Raw genomic sequence first — 21,999 nt, forward strand, 5'->3', positions numbered from 1 at the left:
GCACCGTCCCAGTAGGGGAGCCTTGACGCTGGGCGTGGGGCTGGAAGCGGAGGATCTGACCGTGACTCCAGCGGGCCAGACCCCCCGGGGGCAATCTCCACACAGACAGCACACATAGGCGACGCGCCCGCGGGAATCTCAGATATAATAGTCTTTCCAAGCAAGACAAGCAACTCTGGCTATATTCTGAGGTGCTACTCTCCTATCTCTCTGTTCCCTCCCCCACCCTCCCCAGGCGGCTTCATTAACATCTGAATAGCCTGAGCCAGAGGGAGAACTCTGATAGGGATCTGACTGCAGTTTTTTTTTAGCGGATTTTCTGGAAAAACTAGTTTCCCAGTGATGGCTCGGAGACAACAATCCATATCAAACCACTTAAAGAAGCAGACCGTGACAGCTTCTCCAACTCCCCAAACAAAAGAATCAAAATCTTTCCCAAATGAAGATACAATTTTGGAATTATCAGATACAGAATATAAAAAACTAATTTACAGAATGCTTAATGATATCACAAATGAAATTAGGATATCCGCAGAAAAAGCCAAGGAACACACTGATAAAACTGTTGAAGAACTCAAAAAGATTATTCAAGAACATACTGGAAAAATTAATAAGTTGCAAGAATCCATAGAGAGACAACATGTAGAAATCCAAAAGATTAACAATAAAATAACAGAATTAGACAACACACTAGGAAGTCAGAGGAGCAGACTCGAGCAATTAGAATGCAGACTGGGACATCTGGAGGACCAGGGAATCAACACCAACATAGCTGAAAAAAAATCAGATAAAAGAATTAAAAAAAATGAAGAAACCCTAAGAATTATGTGGGACTCTATCAAGAAGGATAACCTGCGGGTGATTGGAGTCCCAGAACAGGGAGGGGGGACAGAAAACACAGAGAAAATAGTTGAAGAACTTCTGACAGAAAACTTCCCTGACATCATGAAAGACGAAAGGATATCTATCCAAGATGCTCATCGAACCCCATTTAAGATTGATCCAAAAAGAAAAACACCAAGACATATTATCATCAAACTCACCAAAACCAAAGATAAACAGAAAATTTTAAAAGCAGCCAGGGAGAAAAGAAAGGTTTCCTTCAAGGGAGAATCAATAAGAATATGTTCTGACTACTCAGCAGAAACCATGCAGGCAAGAAGGGAATGGGACGACATATACAGAACACTGAAGGAGAAGAACTGCCAACCAAGGATCATATATCCAGCAAAACTCTCTCTGAAATATGAAGGCGAAATTAAGATATTTACAGACAAACACAAGTTTAGAGAATTTGCAAAAACCAAACCAAAGCTACAAGAAATACTAAAGGATATTGTTTGGTCAGAGAACCAATAATATCAGATATCAGCACAACACAAGGTCACAAAACAGAACGTCCTGATATCAACTCAAATAGGGAAATCACAAAAACAAACAAATTAAGATTAATTAAAAAAAAAATACACATAACAGGGAATCATGGAAGTCAATAGGTAAAAGATCACAATAATCAAAAAGAGGGACTAAATACAGGAGGCATTGAACTGCCATATGGAGAGTGATACAAGGCGATATAGAACAATACAAGTTAGGTTTTTACTTAGAAAAATAGGGGTATATAATGAGGTAACCACAAAAAGGTATAACAACTCTATAACTCAAGACAAAAACCAAGAAAAACGTAACGACTCAACTAACATAAAGTCAAACACTATGAAAGTGAGGATCTCACAATTTACTAAGAAAAACACCTCAGCACAAAAAAGTATGTGGAAAAATGAAATTGTCAACAACACACATAAAAAGGCATCAAAATGACAGCACTAAAAACTTATTTATCTATAATTACCCTGAATGTAAATGGACTAAATGCACCAATAAAGAGACAGAGAGTCACAGACTGGATAAAGAAACACGATCCATCTATATGCTGCCTACAAGAGACACACCTTAGACTTAGAGACACAAACAAACTAAAACTCAAAGGATGGAAAAAAGTATATCAAGCAAACAATAAGCAAAAAAGAAGAGGAGTAGCAATATTAATTTCTGACAAAATAGACTTTAGACTTAAATCCACCACAAAGGATAAAGAAGGACACTATATAATGATAAAAGGGACAATTGATCAGGAAGACATAACCATATTAAATATTTACGCACCCAATGACAGGGCTGCAAGATATATAAATCAAATTTTAACAGAACTGAAAAGCGAGATAGATACCTCCACAATTATAGTAGGAGACTTCAACACACCCCTTTCGGAGAAGGACAGGACATCCAGTAAGAAGCTCAACAGAGACACGGAAGATCTAATTACAACAATCAACCAACTTGACCTCATTGACTTATACAGAACTCTCCACCCAACTGCTGCAAAATATACTTTTTTTTCTAGCGCACATGGAACATTCTCTAGAATAGACCACATATTAGGTCATAAAACAAACCTTTGCAGAGTCCAAAACATCGAAATATTACAAAGCATCTTCTCAGACCACAAGGCAATAAAACTAGAGATCAATAACAGAAGAACGAGGGAAAAGAAATCAAATACTTGGAAAATGAACAATACCCTCCTGAAAAAAGACTGGGTTATAGAAGACATCAAGGAGGGAATAAGGAAATTCATAGACAGCAACGAGAATGAAAATACTTCCTATCAAAACCTCTGGGACACAGCAAAAGCAGTGCTCAGAGGTCAATTTATATCAATAAATGCACACATACAAAAAGAAGAAAGAGCCAAAATCAGAGAACTGTCCCTACAACTTGAACAAATAGAAAGTGAGCAACAAAAGAATCCATCAGGCACCAGAAGAAAACAAATAATAAAAATTAGAGCTGAACTAAATGAATTAGAGAACAGAAAAACAATTGAAAGAATTAACAAAGCCAAAAGCTGGTTCTTTGAAAAAATTAACAAAATTGATAAACCATTGGCTAGACTGACTAAAGAAATACAGGAAAGGAAACAAATAACCCGAATAAGAAATGAGAAGGACCACATCACAACAGAACCAAATGAAATTAAAAGAATCATTTCAGATTATTATGAAAAATTGTACTCTAACAAATTTGAAAACCTAGAAGAAATGGATGAATTCCTTGAAAAACACTACCTACCTAAACTAACACATTCAGAAGCAGAACAACTAAATAGACCCATAACAAAAAAAGAGATTGAAACGGTAATCAAAAAACTCCCAACAAAAAAAAAGTCCTGGCCCGGACGGCTTCACTGCAGAGTTCTACCAAATTTTCAGAGAAGAGTTAACACCACTACTACTAAAGGTATTCCAAAGCATAGAAAATGACGGAATACTACCCAACTCATTCTATGAAGCCACCATCTCCCTGATACCAAAACCAGGTAAAGACATTACAAAAAAAGAAAATTATAGACCTATATCCCTCATGAACATTGATGCAAAAATCCTCAACAAAATTCTAGCCAATAGAATCCAACAACACATCAAAAAAATAATTCACCCTGATCAAGTGGGATTTATACCAGGTATGCAAGGCTGGTTTAATATCAGAAAAACCATTAATGTAATCCATCACATAAATAAAACAAAAGACAAAAACCACATGATCTTATCAATTGATGCAGAAAAGGCATTTGACAAAGTCCAACACCCATTTATGATAAAAACTCTTACCAAAATAGGAATTGAAGGAAAATTCCTCAACATAATAAAGGGCATCTATGCAAAGCCAACAGCCAATATCACTCTAAATGGAGAGAACCTGAAAGCATTTCCCTTGAGAACGGGAACCAGACAAGGATGCCCTTTATCACCGCTCTTATTCAACATCGTGTTGGAAGTCTTAGCCAGGGCAATCAGGCTAGACAAAGAAATAAAAGGTATCCGGATTGGCAAGGAAGAAGTAAAGTTATCACTATTTGCAGATAACATGATTATATACACAGAAAACCCTAAGGAATCCTCCAGAAAACTACTGAAACTAATAGAAGAGTTTGGCAGAGTCTCAGGTTATAAAATAAACATACAAAAATCACTTGGATTCCTCTACATCAACAAAAAGAACACCGAAGAGGAAATAACCAAATCAATACCATTCACGGTAGCCCCCAAGAAGATAAGATACTTAGGAATAAATCTTACCAAGGATGTAAAAGACCTATACAAAGAAAACTACAAAGCTCTACTACAAGAAATTCAAAAGGACATACTTAAGTGGAAAAACATACCTTGCTCATGGATAGGAAGACTTAACATAGTAAAAATGTCTATTCTACCAAAAGCCATCTATACATTTAACGCACTTCCGATCCAAATTCCAATGTCATATTTTAAGGGGATAGAGAAACAAATCACCAATTTCATATGGAAGGGAAAAAAGCCCCGGATAAGCAAAGCACTACTGAAAAAGAAGAAGAAAGTGGGAGGCCTCACCTTACCTGACTTCAGAACCTATTATACAGCCACAGTAGTCAAAACAGCCTGGTATTGGTACAACAACAGACACATAGACCAATGGAACAGAATTGAGAACCCAGACATAGATCCATCCACGTATGAGCAGCTGATATTTGACAAAGGACCAGTGTCAATTAATTGGGGAAAAGATAGCCTTTTTAACAAATGGTGCTGGCATAACTGGATATCCATTTGCAAAAAAATGAAACAGGACCCATACCTCACACCATGCACAAAAACTAACTCCAAGTGGATCAAAGACCTAAACATAAAGACTAAAACGATAAAGATCATGGAAGAAAAAATTGGGACAACCCTAGGAGCCCTAATACAAGGTATAAACAGAATACAAAACATTACCAAAAATGATGAAGAGAAACCCGATAACTGGGAGCTCCTAAAAATCAAACACCTATGCTCATCTAAAGACTTCACCAAAAGAGTAAAAAGACCACCTACAGATTGGGAAAGAATTTTCAGCTATGACATCTCCGACCAGCGCCTGATCTCTAAAATCTACATGATTCTGTCAAAACTCAACCACAAAAAGACAAACAACCCAATCAAGAAGTGGGCAAAGGATATGAACACACATTTCTCTAAAGAAGATATTCAGGCAGCCAACAGATACATGAGAAAATGCTCTCGATCATTAGCCATTAGAGAAATGCAAATTAAAACTACGATGAGATTCCATCTCACACCAGCAAGGCTGGCATTAATCCAAAAAACACAAAATAATAAATGTTGGAGAGGCTGCGGAGAGATTGGAACTCTCATACACTGCTGGTGGGAATGTCAAATGGTACAACCACTTTGGAAATCTATCTGGCGTTATCTTAAACAGTTAGAAATAGAACTACCATACAACCCAGAAATCCCACTCCTCGGAATATACCCTAGAGATACAAGAGCCTTCATACAAACAGATATATGCACACCCATGTTTATTGCAGCTCTGTTTACAATAGCAAAAAGTTGGAAGCAACCAAGGTGTCCATCAACGGATGAATGGGTAAATAAATTGTGGTATATTCACACAATGGAATACTACGCATCGATAAAGAACAGTGACGAATCTCTGAAACATTTCATAACATGGAGGAACCTGGAAGGCATTATGCTGAGCGAAATGAGTCAGAGGCAAAAGGACAAATACTGTATAAGACCACTATTATAAGATCTTGAGAAATAGTAAACCTGAGAAGAACACATACTTTTGTGGTTACGAGGGGGGGAGGGAGGGAGGGTGGGAGAGGGTTTTTTTATTGATTAATCAGTAGATAAGAACTGCTTTAGGTGAAGGGAAAGACAACACTCAATACATGGAAGGTCAGCTCAATTGGACTGGACCAAAAGCAAAGAAGTTTCCGGGATAAAATGAATGCTTCAAAGCTCAGCGGAGCAAGCGCGGGGGTCTGGGGAACATGGTTTGCGGGGACTTCTAAGTCAATTGGCAAAATAATTCTATTATGAAATCATTCTGCATCCCACTTTGAAATGTGGCGTCTGGGGTCTTAAATGCTAACAAGCAGCCATCTAAGATGCAGCAATTGGTCTCAACCCACCTGGAGCAAAGGAAAATGAAGAACACCAAGCCCACATGACAACTAAGAGCCCAAGAGACAGAAAGGGCCACATGAACCAGAGACCTACATCATCCTGAGACCAGAAGAACTAGTTGGTGCCCGGCCACAATCGATGACTGCCCTGACAGGGAGCTCAGCAGAGGACCCCTGAGGGAGCAGGAGAGCAGTGGGATGCAGACCCCAAATTCTCATAAGAAGACCAAACTTAATGGTCTGACTGAGACTGGAGGAATCCCGGCGGTCATGCTCTCCAGACCTTCTGTTGACACAGGACAGGAACCATCCCTGAAGACAACTCATCAGACATGAAAGGGACTGGTCAGCGGGTGGGAGAGAGACGCTGATGAAGAGTGAGCTAATTATATCAGGTGTACACTTGAGATTGTGTTGGCAACTCTTGTCTGGAGGGGGGATGGGAGGATAGAGAGAGAGGGAAGCCGGCAAAATTGTCAAGAAAGGAGAGACTGAAAGGGCTGACTCAAGACGGGGAGAGTAAGTGGGAGTAGGGAGTGAGATGTATGTAAACTTATATGTGACAGACTGATTGGATTTGTAAATGTTCACTTGAAGCTTAATAAAAGTTATTATAAAAAAAAAAAAAAAAAAAAAAAAAAAAGAACAGGAGTGGCACTATTAATCTCTGACAAAACAGACTTTATAGCAAAATCTGCCACAAAGGATAAGGAAAGACACTATCTAATGATTAAATGGTCAATACATCAGGAGGACATAGTTACAATAAGTATATATACACCCAATGACAGGGCTCCAAAGTATATAAAACAAACTCTAACAGCATTGACAAGAGAAATAGACGACTCCACGGTAATAGTAGGATACTTCAACACACCACTTTCGGTGAAGGACAGAACATTTAGAAAGAAGCCAAATAAAGAAATGGGAGATCTAAATGCCACAATCAACCAACTTGACCTAATAGACATACACAGAACACTCGATCTAACAGCAGCCAAATATACTTTCTTTCCCAGTGCATATGGAACATTCTCCAGAATAGAGCATATATTAGGCCACAAAGCAAGCCTTTAACAGAATCCAAAATATCAAAATATTACAAAGCATCTTTTCTGACCACAAAGCCATAAAAGTAGAAATCCTAACAAAAAAAGCAAGCAAAAAAAAAAAAAAAACGAACACATGGAAACTGAACAATACATTGCTCAAAAACTACTGGGTTACAGAAGATATGAAGGATGGAATAAAGAAATTCACAGAATCCAAATGAGAATGAAAACATATCTTACCAGAACCTTCGGGACACAGCAAAAGCAGTGTTTAGAAGTCAATTTATAACTATAAATGCACACATCCAAAAAGAAGCATGGGCCAAAATCAAAACATTAACCCCACAACTTGAATAAATAGAAAGAGAGCAGCAAAGGAAGCCCTCAGGCACTAGAAGAAAGGAAATAATAAAGATTAGAGCAGAAATAAATGAAATAGAGAATAGAATAAAAATTGAAAGAGTCAAGACCAAAAGCTGATTCTCTTTGAAAAGATCAACAAAATCAATAAGCCCCTGGTCAAAATGACAAAAGAAAAACAGGAGAGGAAGCAAATAACCTGAATAAGAAATGAGATGGGTGATATTACAACAGACCCACCTGAAATTAAAAGGACCATAACAGAATACTACCAAAAATTGTGCTCCAACAAATTTGAAAACCTAGAGGAAATGGACAAATTTCTAAAAACACACTACCCACCCGTCTTAGTCATCTAGTACTGCTATAACAGAAGTACCACAAGTGGATGGCTTTAACAAAGAGAAGATTATTTTCTCACAGTTCAGTAGGCTAGAAGTCCAAATTCAGGGTGCTGGCTCCAGGGGAAGGCTTTCTCTTTCTGTTGGCTCTCCAGGAAGGTCCTTGTGATGCATTAGGCTTCCCTTGGTCTGGGACCTCAGGTCCAAAGGATGTGCTGTGTTCCCGGCATTGCTTTCTTGGTGGTATGAGGTCCCCATGTCCCTCTGCTCCCTTCTCCCCTCTATATCTCAAAAGAGATTGGCTCAAGACACCATCCAATCTTGTAGATCTCATCAATATAACTCCCACTAATTCATCTCATTACATCACGGTGATAAGATTTACAGCACATAGGGAAATCACATCAGATGACAAAACGGTAGCCAATCATACAATACTGGGAATCATGACCTAGCCAATTTGACAAGTATTTTGGGGGGACATAATTCAATCCATGACACTACCTAAACAAAAACCAAACAAGGTAAAAAACAAAAACCTAGTGCCGTGGAGTTGATTCCGACTCATAGCGACCCTACAGGACAGAGTAGAACTGCCCCATAGAGTTTCCAAGGAGCACCTGGCAGATTTGAACTGCTGACCCTTTGGTTAGCAGCCATAGCACTTAATCGCTAAAGGTAGCAAAACTAAATAAACCTATAACAAAAGAAGAGATTGAAGAGGTAATAAACTCCCCAAAACAACAACAAAAGCCTGGCCCTGACGGCTTCACTAGAGAAAGCTACCAAACTTTCAGAGAAGGGTTAACACTAGTACTACTAAAGGTATTTCAGAGCATAGAAAAAGATGGAATATTCTCAAACTCATTCTATGAAGCCAGCCTAACCCTGATACCAAAACCAACTAAAGACACCACAAAAAAAAAAAAAAAAATACAGACCAATATAAAAAATCCTCAACAAAATTCTAGCCGGTGGAATTCAACAACACATAAAAAAAAAAAAATAATTCATGACCAAGTGAGATTCATACCAGGTGCGCAGGAATGGTTCAACATCAGAAAAACAATCAATGTAATCCATCATATAAATAAAACAAAAGACAAGAACCACATGATCTTATCAATTGATGCAGAAAAGGCATCTGACAAAGTCCAACATCCACTCACGATAAAACTCTCAGCAAAATAGGAATAGAAGGAAAATTCCTCAATATGATGAAATGCATTTATACAAAGCCAACAGTCAACATCATCCTAAATGGAGAGAGTCTGAAAGCATTTGCCTTGAGCACAGGAACCAGACAACGATGTCCTTTATCACCACTCTTGTTCAACATTGTGCTGGAGGTCCTAGCCAGAGCAATTAGATTAGAAAAAGAAATACAAGCATCCAAATTAGTAAGGAAGAAGAAAAAGTATTCCTATTTGCAGATGATATGATCTTATACACAGAAAAACTCCAAAGAATCCACATGAAATCTGCTGGAACTAATAGAAGATTTCAGCAGAGTATCAGAACACATGCTAAACATACAAAAGTTGGTTGGATTCCTCTGTATCAACAAAGAGAACTTCAAAAAAGGAAATCACCAAATCAATATCATTTACAATACCCCCAAGAAGATAAAATACTTACAAATAAACCTAATCAGAGACATAAAATTCTATAGAAAGAAAACTACAATAAGCCAAAAGAGATCTACGTAAGTGGAGAAACATAACATGCTCATGGATAGGATGACTTGACTCTGTGAAAATGTCAATTCTACCAGTAGCAGTATATAGATACAATGCAATCCCAATCCAAATTCCAATGACATCTTCTAAAGAGATGAAGAAACCAATCACCAATTTCATATGGAAAGGGAAAAGGCCCCAGATAAGTAAAGCATTAATGAAGAAGAAGGACAAAGTGGGAGGCCTCACACTACCTGATTTTAAAATACTGCTAGAACCGAATAAGGGGATATTGCGTGGCTTAAAGTTTTTAAGTGGTTCAAAGTCAGGAAAGGTGTGTGTCAGTGTTCTATCCTTTCACCATATCTACTAGACCTGTATGTTGAGCAAATAATCCCAGAAGCTGGACTACACGAAGAAGAATGGGGCATCAGGATTGGAGGAAGGCTCAATAACAACCTGCGATATGTGGATGACACAACTTTCCTTGCTGAAAGTGAAGATGACTTGAAGCACTTAGTGATGAAGATCAAAGACCACAGCCTTCAATATGGATTACATCTCAACACAAAAAAAACAAAAATCCTCAAAACCAATAAGCAGCATCATGATAAACGGAGAAAAGACTGACGTTGTCAAGAATTTCATTTTACTTGGGCCCACAATCAATGCCCATGGAAGCAGCAGTCAAGAAATCAAAAGATACATTGCATTGGGCAAATCTGCTGCAAAAGACCTCTTTAAAGTATTGAGAAGCAAAGATATCACCTTGAAGACTAAGATGCACCTGACCCAAGCCATGGTGTTTTCAGTTGCCTCATATGTATGTGAAAGGTGAACGTCGAATAATGAAAACCAAAGAACTGACGCCTTTGAATCATGGTGTTGGAGAAGAATATTGAATATACAAAGGACTGCCAAAAGAATGGACAAATCTGTCTTGGAAGAAGTAGGACCAGAATGCTCCTTCGAAGCAAGGTTGGCGAGGCTATGTCTCACATACTTTGGATGTGCTCTCAGGAGGGATCAGTCTCTGGAGAACTACATCGTGCTTAGTAAAGTAGATGGTAGGCGAAAAAGAGGAAGACACTCAATGAGATGGACTCACACAGTGGCTGCTACAATGGGCTTAAGCATAACAATGATTATGAGGATGGTGTAAGACAGGGCAGTGTTTCACTCTGTTGTACATAGTGTCGCTATAAGTCGGAATTGACTTAATGGCTCCTAAAAAAAAAAAAAAAATTTTTTTTATGATAACAACAGCATTATACCGCCATGGTAGTCAAAAAAGCCTGGTACTGGTACAATTACGGGTACATAGACCGATGGAACAGAATTGAGAATCCAGACCTAAATTCAACCACCTATTAAAAAAAAAAAAATTTTTTTTTTTTTTAGAGCAGCTGATATTTGACAAAGCCCCAAAGTCCATTAAATGAGGAAAAGACAATATCTTTAACAACTGGTGCTGACATAACTAGATATCCATCTACAAAAAAATGAAATGAGACCGATATTTCATACCATGTATAGAAACTAACTCAAAATGTATCAAGAGACCTAAATACAAAATCTAAAACGATAAGGATCATGGAAGCGACAACTCTAGGAGCCTTAATACATGGTATAAACAGAATACAAACCATAATTCACAATGCACAAACACCAGAAGAGAACTAGATAACCGGGAGCTCCTAAAAATCAAACATTTATGCTCATCAAAAGACTTCACCAAAAGAGTAAAAAGAGAACCTGCATACTGGGGAAAAATTTTTGGCTACGACATATCCGATAAGGGTCTAATCTCTAAAATCTACAAGATATCACAATACTTCAACAACAAAAAGACAAATAACTCAACTAAAAAATGGGCAAAGGATATAAGCAGCCACTTCACCAAAGAAGGCATTCAGGCAGCTAACAGATACATGAGAAAATTCTCACATCATAAGCCATTAGAGAAACGCAAATCAAAACTACAATGAGATACCATCTCATCCCAACAAGGTTGGCACTAATCCAAAGAACACAGTATAATAAATGTAGGAGATGATGTGGAGAGACTAGAACACTTATGCACTGCTGGTGGGCATGTAAAATGGTACAACCACTTTGGAAATCTATTTGGCGCTTCCTTAAAAAGCTAGAAATAGAAGTTCCATACGATCCAGCAATCCGACTACTTGGAGTATATCCTAGAGGTATCACACCAATAGATATATGCATAAGCATGTCCATCGAAGCACTGTTCACAACAGCAAAAAGATGGAAACAACCTAGGCGCCCATCAACAGATGAATGGATAGACAAATTATGGTACATACACACAATGGAATACTACACAACGATAAAGAACAATGATGAATCCGCGAAACATCTCACATCATGGATGAATCTGGAGGGTGTTAGGCGGAGTGAAATCAGTCAGTCACAAAAGGACAAGTATTGTGAGACCGCTATTATAAGAACTCAAGAAAAGGTTTAAACAAAAAGGAAAACATTCTTTGGTGGTTACGAGGGTGGGAAGGGAGAGAGAGAGGAATTCACTAACTAGATAGTAAACAAGAGTCATCTTAGGTGAAAGGAAGGACAGCACACAATCCAGTGGAAGTCAGCACAACTGGACTAAAGCAAAAGCTGAGAAGTTTCCTGAACAGAATCAAACACTTTGAAGGACAGAGTGGCTGGGGCTGAGGTCTGGGGACCGTGGTTTCAGGGGAATCTAGGTCAACTGGCATAACAAAATTTATTAAAAAAATGTTCTGCATCCCACTTAGGTGAGTGGCGTCTGTCTGGTGTCTTAAAAGCTTGCAAGCAGCCACCTAAGATACATCAATTGGTCCCAACCCACTTGAAGCAAAAGAGAACAAAGAACACCAAAGACACAAGGAAAATACTAGCCCAATGGACTAAAAGACCAAATGAATCAGAGACTCCACCAACCTAAGACCAGAACTAGATGGTGACTGGCTACCACAAATGATTGCCCTGACAGGGAACATAACAGAGTCTGTGACAGAGTGGAAGAAAAGTGTGGAGAAGAACTCAAATTCACGTAAAAAGACCAGACTTAATGGTCTGAGACTGGAGGAACCCCCGAAGCTATGGCCTCCAGACTCTGTTAACCCATAACTAAAACCATTCCCAAAGCCCACTCTGCAAACAAAGATTAGACTAGACTATAAAACATAAATTATAATATTCATGAAGAGTGTGCTTCTTAGTTCAAGCTGACACAGGAGACCAAATGGGCAGCTCTTGTACAGAGGCAGGATGAGAAGGCAGGAAGGGACTGGAACTGGTTGTAGGGGCTCGGGAAACCTGGGGTGGAAAAGGGGGGAAAAGGGACGTGTGCTGTTACATTATAAGGATTGTGACTAATGTCACATAACAATATGTGTATAAATTTTTGTAGAAGAAACTAACTTTAGCTGTAAACTTTCACCTAAAGCATAATAAAATAAATAAACAAAATGTACTGCTTAAAATTTTAGCAGTTTTCCAAGAATGCAGTCAATAGTAAATGTAAATGAGTTACCAATCACTATATCATTTTGATTTCTCTTTAAACATACTTGTATGCAGATTTTAAATAATCCATTAATAAATTCATGCTATTTAGCACAGAAATTTTCTTTTAAATCATTACATATGCTTAGATAGTAGAAATTATTTTAGTCTAATCAATTAATGTGAAAATATTAAAGCAAAATCAAATATAATAATTTGTTGTATTAATTATTTGTGTTCACTAATATTTTACAAACATGAAAACAGAATTTAGAAAAACTACCTTTTGAATTGGACATAGCTCATTCGAGGCCTTAAAAAGACAAACAATCCTAGTGACAAACCACTGTTTAGTGTCAATTAAAAAAAAAATTCCTGTCTTAGTCATCTAGTGCTGTTATAACAGAAATACCACAAGTGGGTGGCTTTAACAAAGAGAAGGCTAGAAGTCCAAATTCAGGGCATCATCTCCAGGGGAAGGCTTTCTCTCTCTGTCTGCTCTAGAGGAAGGTCCTTGTCATCAATTTTCCCCTGGCCTAGGAGCTTCTCCACACAGGAACCCTGGGTCCAAATGATGCTCTCTGCTCCCAACACTGCTTTCTTGGTGGTATGAGGTCCCCAACTCTCTGGTTGCTTCCTTTTCCTTTTATCTCTTGTAAGATAAAAGGTGGTGCAGGCCACACCCCAGGGAAACTCCCTTTACATTGGATCAGGGATGTGACCTGAGAAAGGGTGTTACATTCCGCCCTAATCCTCTTTAACCACAGGCAGAGACTATGATTTATAACACATAGGAAAATCACAAAATGGAGGACAATCACAGAATATTGGGAATCATGGCCTAACCAAGTTAACACATATTTTTGGGTACATGATTCAATACACAATAATACCCAACTTGGTTTTTCTCTTAAAAGCCTAATTAAGAAACAAAATGAATCATTGTCTATATATATTTACACATATTTTTTTTTCTTTGCTTTTGTCTGATCGTCCTTTATTAATTAAAATTATTTAAGATTCGGGTCATGAAATAAATTAATAAAAGCTACTAATTTCCACTGGTTTTATGTACATATATTAAATACAAATAAATATGTATCTATATATATCTATATCACCTATCTATACCTATATCTAATCTATATCTAATCTAAATCTCTATCTCTATCATCTCTATCTCTATGTCCATCATCTCTATCTCTATATCTATATAGTAGATCCCTGGTGGCACAGTGGTTAAAAGCACTCAGTTGCCAACTGAAAGCTTGGCAGTTCAAACCCACCAGCTGCTTTGCAGGAAAAAGATGTGGTAGTCTGCTTCTGCAAAGATCTACAGTCTTGAGAACTCTATGGGGCAGCTCTACCCTGTCCTACAGGGTCCCTATGAGTCGGAATCAACTAAACGGCAGTGGATTTGGTTTTGGTTGTGTGTGTGTGTATATATATATATATATATTGCTCATAGTCATTGTAGGTTATCTAGCATCAGTTGAAAAATTTATTAACATTATGAATTATTTATAATATGATTTTGGTGTAGTGAACTGTTCATTTTCCTTAGCACTGACTTCTTAGATGATGTATTATGTTTTAATTTTTTTCTATCTACAGGTTTACAACATGGTTAAATATTTACAATGCACTTAAATAAGCCATAGTTATTATACCTGGGAGGAAATTAATTGTTTGTCAGCGCTGATTGACTGGCAAATAGGAAGTTTAAAAATGACAAGGGAAAATCCTTGAATGAGATGTTTTAGTGAGACTAATAGTTTAATAAACAGAACTCAAATTTTAAATGCCAGCAACTCAATAAGCTCAAAGTTATAGATTCCATGATACAAAGTTATGGATCTTAAGCTACAAACTAAGAGTTGTAGAAGCAAGAAGCAGTTTAGGTCTTGGGGTTTGGGAAGGAAGTAGAGAGGAACAGAGGCCAATACCTCTGCAATTCTGAATTTGGTACCTACTACATGCTTAACTAGGAGCCCTGGTGGTGCAGCGGTTAAAGCAATCAACTGAGATTCAATCCCACCAGCTGCTCCACAGGAGAAAGATGTGGCAGTCTGCTTCCATAAAGATTACGGCCTTGGAAACCCTACAAGGCAGTTCTACTCTAGGGTTGCTGTGAGTCAGAATCGACTTAACATCAACAGGTTACAGACTATATGCTTTACTGTCTCTTTTTCAGCCTGAGAAAAAGGAGTTATGGACTGCTTTTCTAAGCCTGAGATTTTACGAGGGATGGAATCTTAGATCAGGGTCCCCAAAAGCAGAGAGGAGACAGGCATTCTCGGGTAAGTGCCCGATGGAGTGCTCCCTGGAGAATGAGGAGTGAGGGGGTAGGGCTGGACAAACAGCTCAGCAAGGATGCCATCTCAGGTGGAGACCAACTGTAGTCCAGTCTTATAGGGGAGCCCTGGAGCTCAAACTGTGCCACACACTGGTCCCTGCTCGAGGCAAGGAGAGTGGCCTTTGGATTCTTGTCAGTCACTGACTGAAGGTCAAGGGGAAAGGAGAATGAAAGTCATAAACTCAAAGGTATGTGGTTCCCTTGAGGCCTAGGCCAATTCTGAAGAAGGGGACAGCTGAGATGTTTCCCACTGACTACTGTAACGACATCTAGGCAGCCACACATATGCCACCACAGCTGCAACCACTGCAGGTGGTATCCTTTCATGATTGCTTGATCTTCACAATCCTAAGGTAGAGGAAAGGTCCCACGTGTGCCATGAGGCGACATGGTGGGATGACAGGGCAGGGATGAGGACAATGCGAAAAGGTGATGATTGTGGGCTGTAAAGCCTGTATTTAGATGAGAGAGTGGTAAAGTGTGGGTGTAAATAAACACGTTACATGAAGAAATGGAAACAGAAGAGAGGAATTTACACGGAAGCATCTTACCATTGCACTTTAAGACTGTAGGTAATAAACAGGCAGGGGTGAGGTGGGGAGGGAATGATGAGCCTGCTGGTTGAGAGCCAGGGCTTTCAGTTCCACCTGCACAAACATTGAGGAAAAAGCTTGCTCATTTGAGTGCATCTGCCAATGGTTTTGGTGGAAAAGAAAGCCCTGTCACCTACTCTTTCAAGCACAGTCTTCTCTTAGTCTTAACCCAGCATTTAAAAGGGACTCTTCCATCTTACACTTTCTGCAAAAAGTAAAAAGGCACATGAAAAGGATTTAAGCCTGGTAATATGTTATGCTCTTTTACTTTTTCTAATCTGTTCAGACGATTAGTAAGGAAGTAAATCTCCTCAGACATAAATGTCTAAATTCTTTAGAATTCTTTGATGCACTTTTTAATTAACTGGAAATTCAACTGTAGTCTGTGTGTGTGTGTGTGTGTACGTAAAACAGTCACTTACAACTTCAGTTGCAGGAATAAGCAATTATGGTATTTTACCTGTAACATATGAAACCCAGAATAAAAGCAATATTCCCAGAGGAAAGCCAGCTTGGTTCATTGAATAAGGCAATCCTGGAAAACATAAAATGCCCCACCCCTCACTTTAATAAGACATAGAAATAAAGACATTTCCCCCCAATGCCTGTATATAATAGGCTAAGTAAGTTTACATATTTACAATGCATATGACAGTATTACAACGAAATGTTACTGAGCATATTACTACTCGTTTCAGAATAAAATGTTATTAATTAAATTAGTGAACAAGTTTATTAGGTGATGAAATAATAATTAGAAAGTAGCAAGTGAAAAATAGGTGCCAGTTCATATAAGTGATTTTCACGTCAGGGTGAGAGAGGACATGCCCTCGCATATGTGGAGAATAATGACCCCAAATCCTTCCTATTTGTTAGCCAGGAAAGGAGAGAGAATAAAAAGGAGCACAGAAGGGTTACGGGATATAAACAAATGCTGAGTCTGGATTCAAAACGGGGCAGACATATATGGAAAAGTACAGAAAAATAAAAAAGCAAAAGTATTTTCTAAAAGCTGGGGGATATGGGATAAAATTATGTTGTATGACTTTTTAGGGAAATGGACAGTTTTAGATTATGAACAATAAAATCTTTAAAATCAAACATGTTTAAAATATTTCCACCTAGGGTTTCTATTCTCTGAAAAGAACTTCCTTCAAAATAAAAACCCGCATAGCACAATTAAGACATACTTTGAAATGTTGCCAACATAGACCAGCTTAGGGTGAGCACATCAAAAATCAATTCCTGAATTCTGCCAAATGGAGGTGCCTGCCACCTCTCTGGTCCATGGAGGCAGACTTTCAATCAAATCTTTGTTTCTCCTTTGCCTGAAGTACCTCCATTTTATGTACCATTTGAAAAAAATGAAAGAAATCTATGTATGAGAACAAGTAAAATCAACCAACACATTAACTTATAAAAGGTAAGAAAAGTAACTCAATTGAGATAAATGTTTAATTTTCAGAAAATGATGACTGTGACTAAAATGACAAATTATGTAGTAAAAAGTTATATTCTCAATGAGTATTACCATTTGAAAGGACGTTGTTCTCTTCCTTTTCTAACAATGAATATTTTCAAATAGCAGAAGGATACTAAGCACTGAAAAAAATAACTGCCTATATCACTATAATGCAATACACTTAATTTTTTTTTTTTTAGTTTTTCCCTTGCTCCTAATACATTGAGAAAATACAAGAGCTACTTGTTTCTTTTAATTCTGACTGTTTGGCTCCTTTGTTAAAAACTTGTATGCGGTTTCAAGGAACAGATTTGTATTTATTTACTAAATGATATTTAAAATTAATACATCAAAATAAGTTTTACTTTAAAATTTAACACTATATAGATGGGTAAGGAAATATTGTATGGATTTAATTTTTCACAATATTGTTTGCACAATAAAATTTTGTTCCTCAAACATTTCCAAATTTCTGGAGGTTTTATACTTCTCAAAGGTCAAAGACTGGTGATTCATGTAATAGTGGACACTTGAGGAAGAGGAAGAGAAAAAAGGTAAATTAGGTGACCAATTGACCAAGGCTTGGTGGTGCAATGGTCAAGCATTTGGCTGCTAACCAAAAGGTTGGTGGTTCAAACCCCCGCAGCAGCTGCCATGGGAGACAAGAACTGGTGATTTGCTCCTCTAAAGATTACAGCCTAGGAAGCCCTACGGGTCAGTTCTACCCTGTCTTATAGGTCACTACGAGTTAGAATCGACACTGGGGCACACAACAACAACAATCAATTGACGTCCCAGCCTATGAAAAAGAAAATCAACATTTCCCACAGTGTGAACTCCACTTTAATCTCACTGCATCCAGAGGACTGTTCTCAAATATGTGTGAATCACAATCTCATCTTCTACATAAAAGAGACTGGTGCACATTTCAAAAAAGGAAGGTGTTTACAGAAGAAAATTACAAATTTTACCATTTAAGATTTTTTTTCTTTAAAAATAACAAATGGACACTAACAGCATAATAAGAGCTTGTTAAATTTGGCCTTTTCACCTAAAATTAAAACAAAATCCACTTACCAATGATACCAGATCCTATGATGGAGTTGACGACATTAAAAACAGCAGCAGACTGACGACAAGTTTTCCCTTTATGATTATGTTCAGAAACGAGGGTTTCTCTGTCATCTCGATCTCTCTATTTCAATAAATAAAATGGCTATTAAACAAATATTTATTACCTCAAAAAGTTAGAAAAGTATCAGACAAATATGCAATGCAGGATGCTAACACTATAATCTTCGTAGTAACAATAAGTAATATCAATGCCGACAATAAAACAATAGTGAGGATAATAATGAAGTAGAAGAGTAGCTAGTAAACAGCTCTTTCTCAGCAAACTCCATCCTCAAACGTTCTGACTGTCGTTGCCCCAAGGTGAGGACTGCCGTAGGGAATCCCAAAACACATCATCTGTTAGTGAGGCAATGATGTAGCTTTGTGAAATTAAAAGGGTTAGTGAAAAGCGCCTGTCAAGAAAAACGGTCAGATTAAGGCAAAAAAAAAAAAAAAAAAAAAAAAAAAATCCCCCTCTCACCCCCAGGAGTTTTCCGTGGTACTAAACAAAGACCCTAGGGTGGAGGTAGCAGATCTCTACTGCAGGATGAAACTTGAAGAGAACTCGTTTCACAACGCGCTTCAGTCGCTAGTTTTACCTGTGACGGGGTGACTGGCAGCTGCCCCTGGTAGCCCATGGCTGCTTAGTGGTCCTGAGCAGGGAAAGGAAGGTTTGCTGGCCTGGGCAGCGCGCTCTCGCGACGTTAACCTCCTCGGCGACCTACCACACTCGTGTCCGCACACGGCGGGACAGCTGCCAGGGGCGGGTTGCGCCGGCGCCCCCGGGCCCCACCCCCGCGGGCCGGCCGCCTGCAGCCCCGAGCTCTCCTGGCTACGACCCGGAGCAGTTTCCCACCGAGTTTGCCCAGCCAAAAGCACCTTCCTCCTGCTGCGGAGATGCTCAGGATGTCTCTGACACCTCTCCTCCTCCCTGCCACCCCGCCCCACAGCTTTTTTTTTCTTTTTAATTCACAGGGTCTAAGCGACCTATGCCCGAAGCGCAAAGGACAACTTGTTCCACCCTTGCTGCACTGTCCAGATTGTACAAAGCGGACAATCACCTCATTTTAGTCAGTTCCCAAGTTAGCTTTTTTTTATGCCTAGGGTGAGAACAGAGTAGAGGCTCTGTGCCCAGGGAGCATCTTTCCTGTTGCCACCTTCTCCTCCGGCCTGTACTTCTTTTATGTCAGAGACAACAGGTGAATATTCAGGTCTGTTATTTTAAATGGAAATTGGAGGATTCAGAAGAAAACAAACATAAAGAAAAACTTGTCTCCGGTATTAGCAGACGTGATTACTGAGCATGCTTTGATCAAGTGTTTTCTGGTAACGTTTCTGAAAAGGAGACTTAAAGAGTTTAGGGACGGACGATGGACTGTTAATGGACTCAGGTAAAGAACCTTAAGTTAGAGCAGGGGTGGAGGTGTGAGGGGATGGAGAAGGAAAGTCATCTAGAGTATCACAGTTTGAGATTCTTAAATGGCCGTCTGTTCAAGCCTCTCATATACAGGTAAGGAGACTGAGGCCCAGGAAGTGTTCAATCCCAAAGGAACAGAATACATAGAGAAGGGTTTTAGGGACAATAATAGTGGTAAAATGACATCAGTAGTTGTCAGATACTTCATCAAAGAGGCTGTTTTTCATAGATATTTATATAAAATTAGAAAAAGTACAAAAACATGGAAAACTAGAGTTATAAAATAACATCCATATATTCCCCACCATCAAATTAACAAATGTTAACTTCCTGTCATATTTCTCCAAATTTGCAAAAATAAACATTTAATAATAGCACAATCAAAACTCCTTTGTCCTTCCCCATTCCTGTTCCTCTCCTTTCATCCTAGAGCCACCCACTCTTACAAAGTTGGAGTGTATCTTTTTTTATCCATGCTTTATATTTTAACTCATTCCCTTGTAACTATAAGTGGTATATAACATTGGCTTATATAGTTTAAAGATTTACAAAGACAGTCTCATATTCTATATTTTATTTTCCCACCAGCATTTTTGTTTCTTTCTTCAAAATAACATTTTGAAGATCTATGCATATATATTTTGTTGTTGTTATTTGCCTTCTAGTTGATTCCACTCATAGTTGACCCCATGTGTGCAGAGTAGAACGGTTCCTTAGGGTTTCCACCAGGCCTGTCTTCTGTGGCTCCTCTGGGTGGCTTTGAATCACCAACTTTTCAGTTAGCAGTCCAGTACTTCATCATTTGTGCCACCCAGGTACTCCTTACATATGTAAAAAAAAAAAAAAAAAGTACAGTTTATTCATTTCATCTGCCCCACAATTGATTTCACCATCCCCTACTGAAAGATTAAGGTTGTTTCTAATTTTACACTCTTTTGGAGCATAGAAGTAGAATTGTTGGATGGTAAGCAATTTTTTTTTAAGCATACCTGTTTTCAACTTCCCCAAATTGCTTTATAAATTTGAAGTGTACTAATGTACACGGGCACTAACAGAGTAGAATTCCTGTTTTTCTACATTGTCAATAACACCAGGACTTAGTTTCTTTTTTTAGGTTTTGTTGTTATGATGAATTTAAAAATTTTAAAATACATTATAAGTACTGTATAAATTCACATTATCATAATCATAACTGAGATTGAGGATCTTTTTATATATTAATAAAATATTTGGGTTGTCCTTTTGGTAAATTACATTTTCTACTCTTTGTCCATTTAATTTTGTCTGTTAGCCCTTTTCATATCAATTTATAAGAGTTATTTATGTATCTGAGGTACCAATCTTTTTTTGTTGTTGTTTATGACCTTCTAACTAGACTTTTTCAAAAAATTTGTATTGTGCTTTAAGTGAAAGTTTACAAATCAAGTCAGTCTCTCATACAAAAATTTATATACAGCTTGCTTTATACTCCTAGTTGTTCGTCCCCTAATGAGACAGCACACTCCTTCTTTCCACCCTCTATTTTCGTGCCCATTCAGCCAGCTTCTGACCCCCTCTGCCCTCTCATCTCCTCTCTAGACAGGAGCTGCCCGCGTAGTCTCATGTGTCTACTTGATCCAAGAAGCTCATTCTTCACCAGTATCATTTTCTATCCCACTGTTCAGTCCAATCCCTGTCTGAAGAGTTGGCTTTGGGAATGGTTCCTGTCTTGGGCTAACAGAAGGTCTGGGGACCATGACCTCTGGGGTCCTTCTAGTCTCAGTCAGACCATTAAATCTGGTCTTTTTATGAGAATTTGAGGTCTGCATCCCACTGCTCTCCTGCTCCCTCAGGGACGCTCTGTTGTGTTCCCTGTTAGGGCAGTCATAGGTTATAGCTGGGCACCATCTAGTTCTTCTGGTCTCAGGCTGATGTAGTCTCTGTTTTATGTGGCCCTCTTTGTCTCTTGGGCTCATAATTACCTGTGTCTTTGGTGGTCTTCATTCTCCTTTGCTCCAGGTGGTTTGAGACCAATTGATGCATCTTAGATGGCTGCTTGCTAGTGTTTAAGAACCCAGATGCCACTCTCCAAACTGGGAGACAGAATGTTTTCTTAAT

The 21,999-nt window shown here is 38.5% G+C and overlaps 1 protein-coding gene across 2 annotated transcripts in view; it reads right to left on the reverse strand.

Annotated features, from left to right (window-relative positions):
* The window catches only part of SLC38A11 (solute carrier family 38 member 11), a 73,957-nt gene extending 54,579 nt beyond the window's left edge, over nt 1-19,378 (reverse strand). The window contains exons 1-4 of one of the 2 annotated variants that reach the window (XM_049887332.1): nt 19,085-19,378; nt 18,450-18,567; nt 16,371-16,445; nt 15,869-15,964 (exon numbers count right to left, since the gene is read on the reverse strand). In XM_049887332.1, the coding sequence (XP_049743289.1) occupies nt 15,869-15,964; nt 16,371-16,445; nt 18,450-18,567; nt 19,085-19,123 (328 nt within the window). In that variant the 5' untranslated portion in view covers nt 19,124-19,378. The remainder of the gene's footprint in view (nt 1-15,868; nt 15,965-16,370; nt 16,446-18,449; nt 18,568-19,084) is intronic. The other variant, XM_049887333.1, reaches the window with a different exon arrangement.
* Between the last annotated feature and the right edge of the window lie 2,621 nt (nt 19,379-21,999).

This window comes from Elephas maximus, chromosome 6, assembly GCF_024166365.1.
Source record: "Elephas maximus indicus isolate mEleMax1 chromosome 6, mEleMax1 primary haplotype, whole genome shotgun sequence".
NCBI lineage: Eukaryota > Metazoa > Chordata > Mammalia > Proboscidea > Elephantidae > Elephas > Elephas maximus.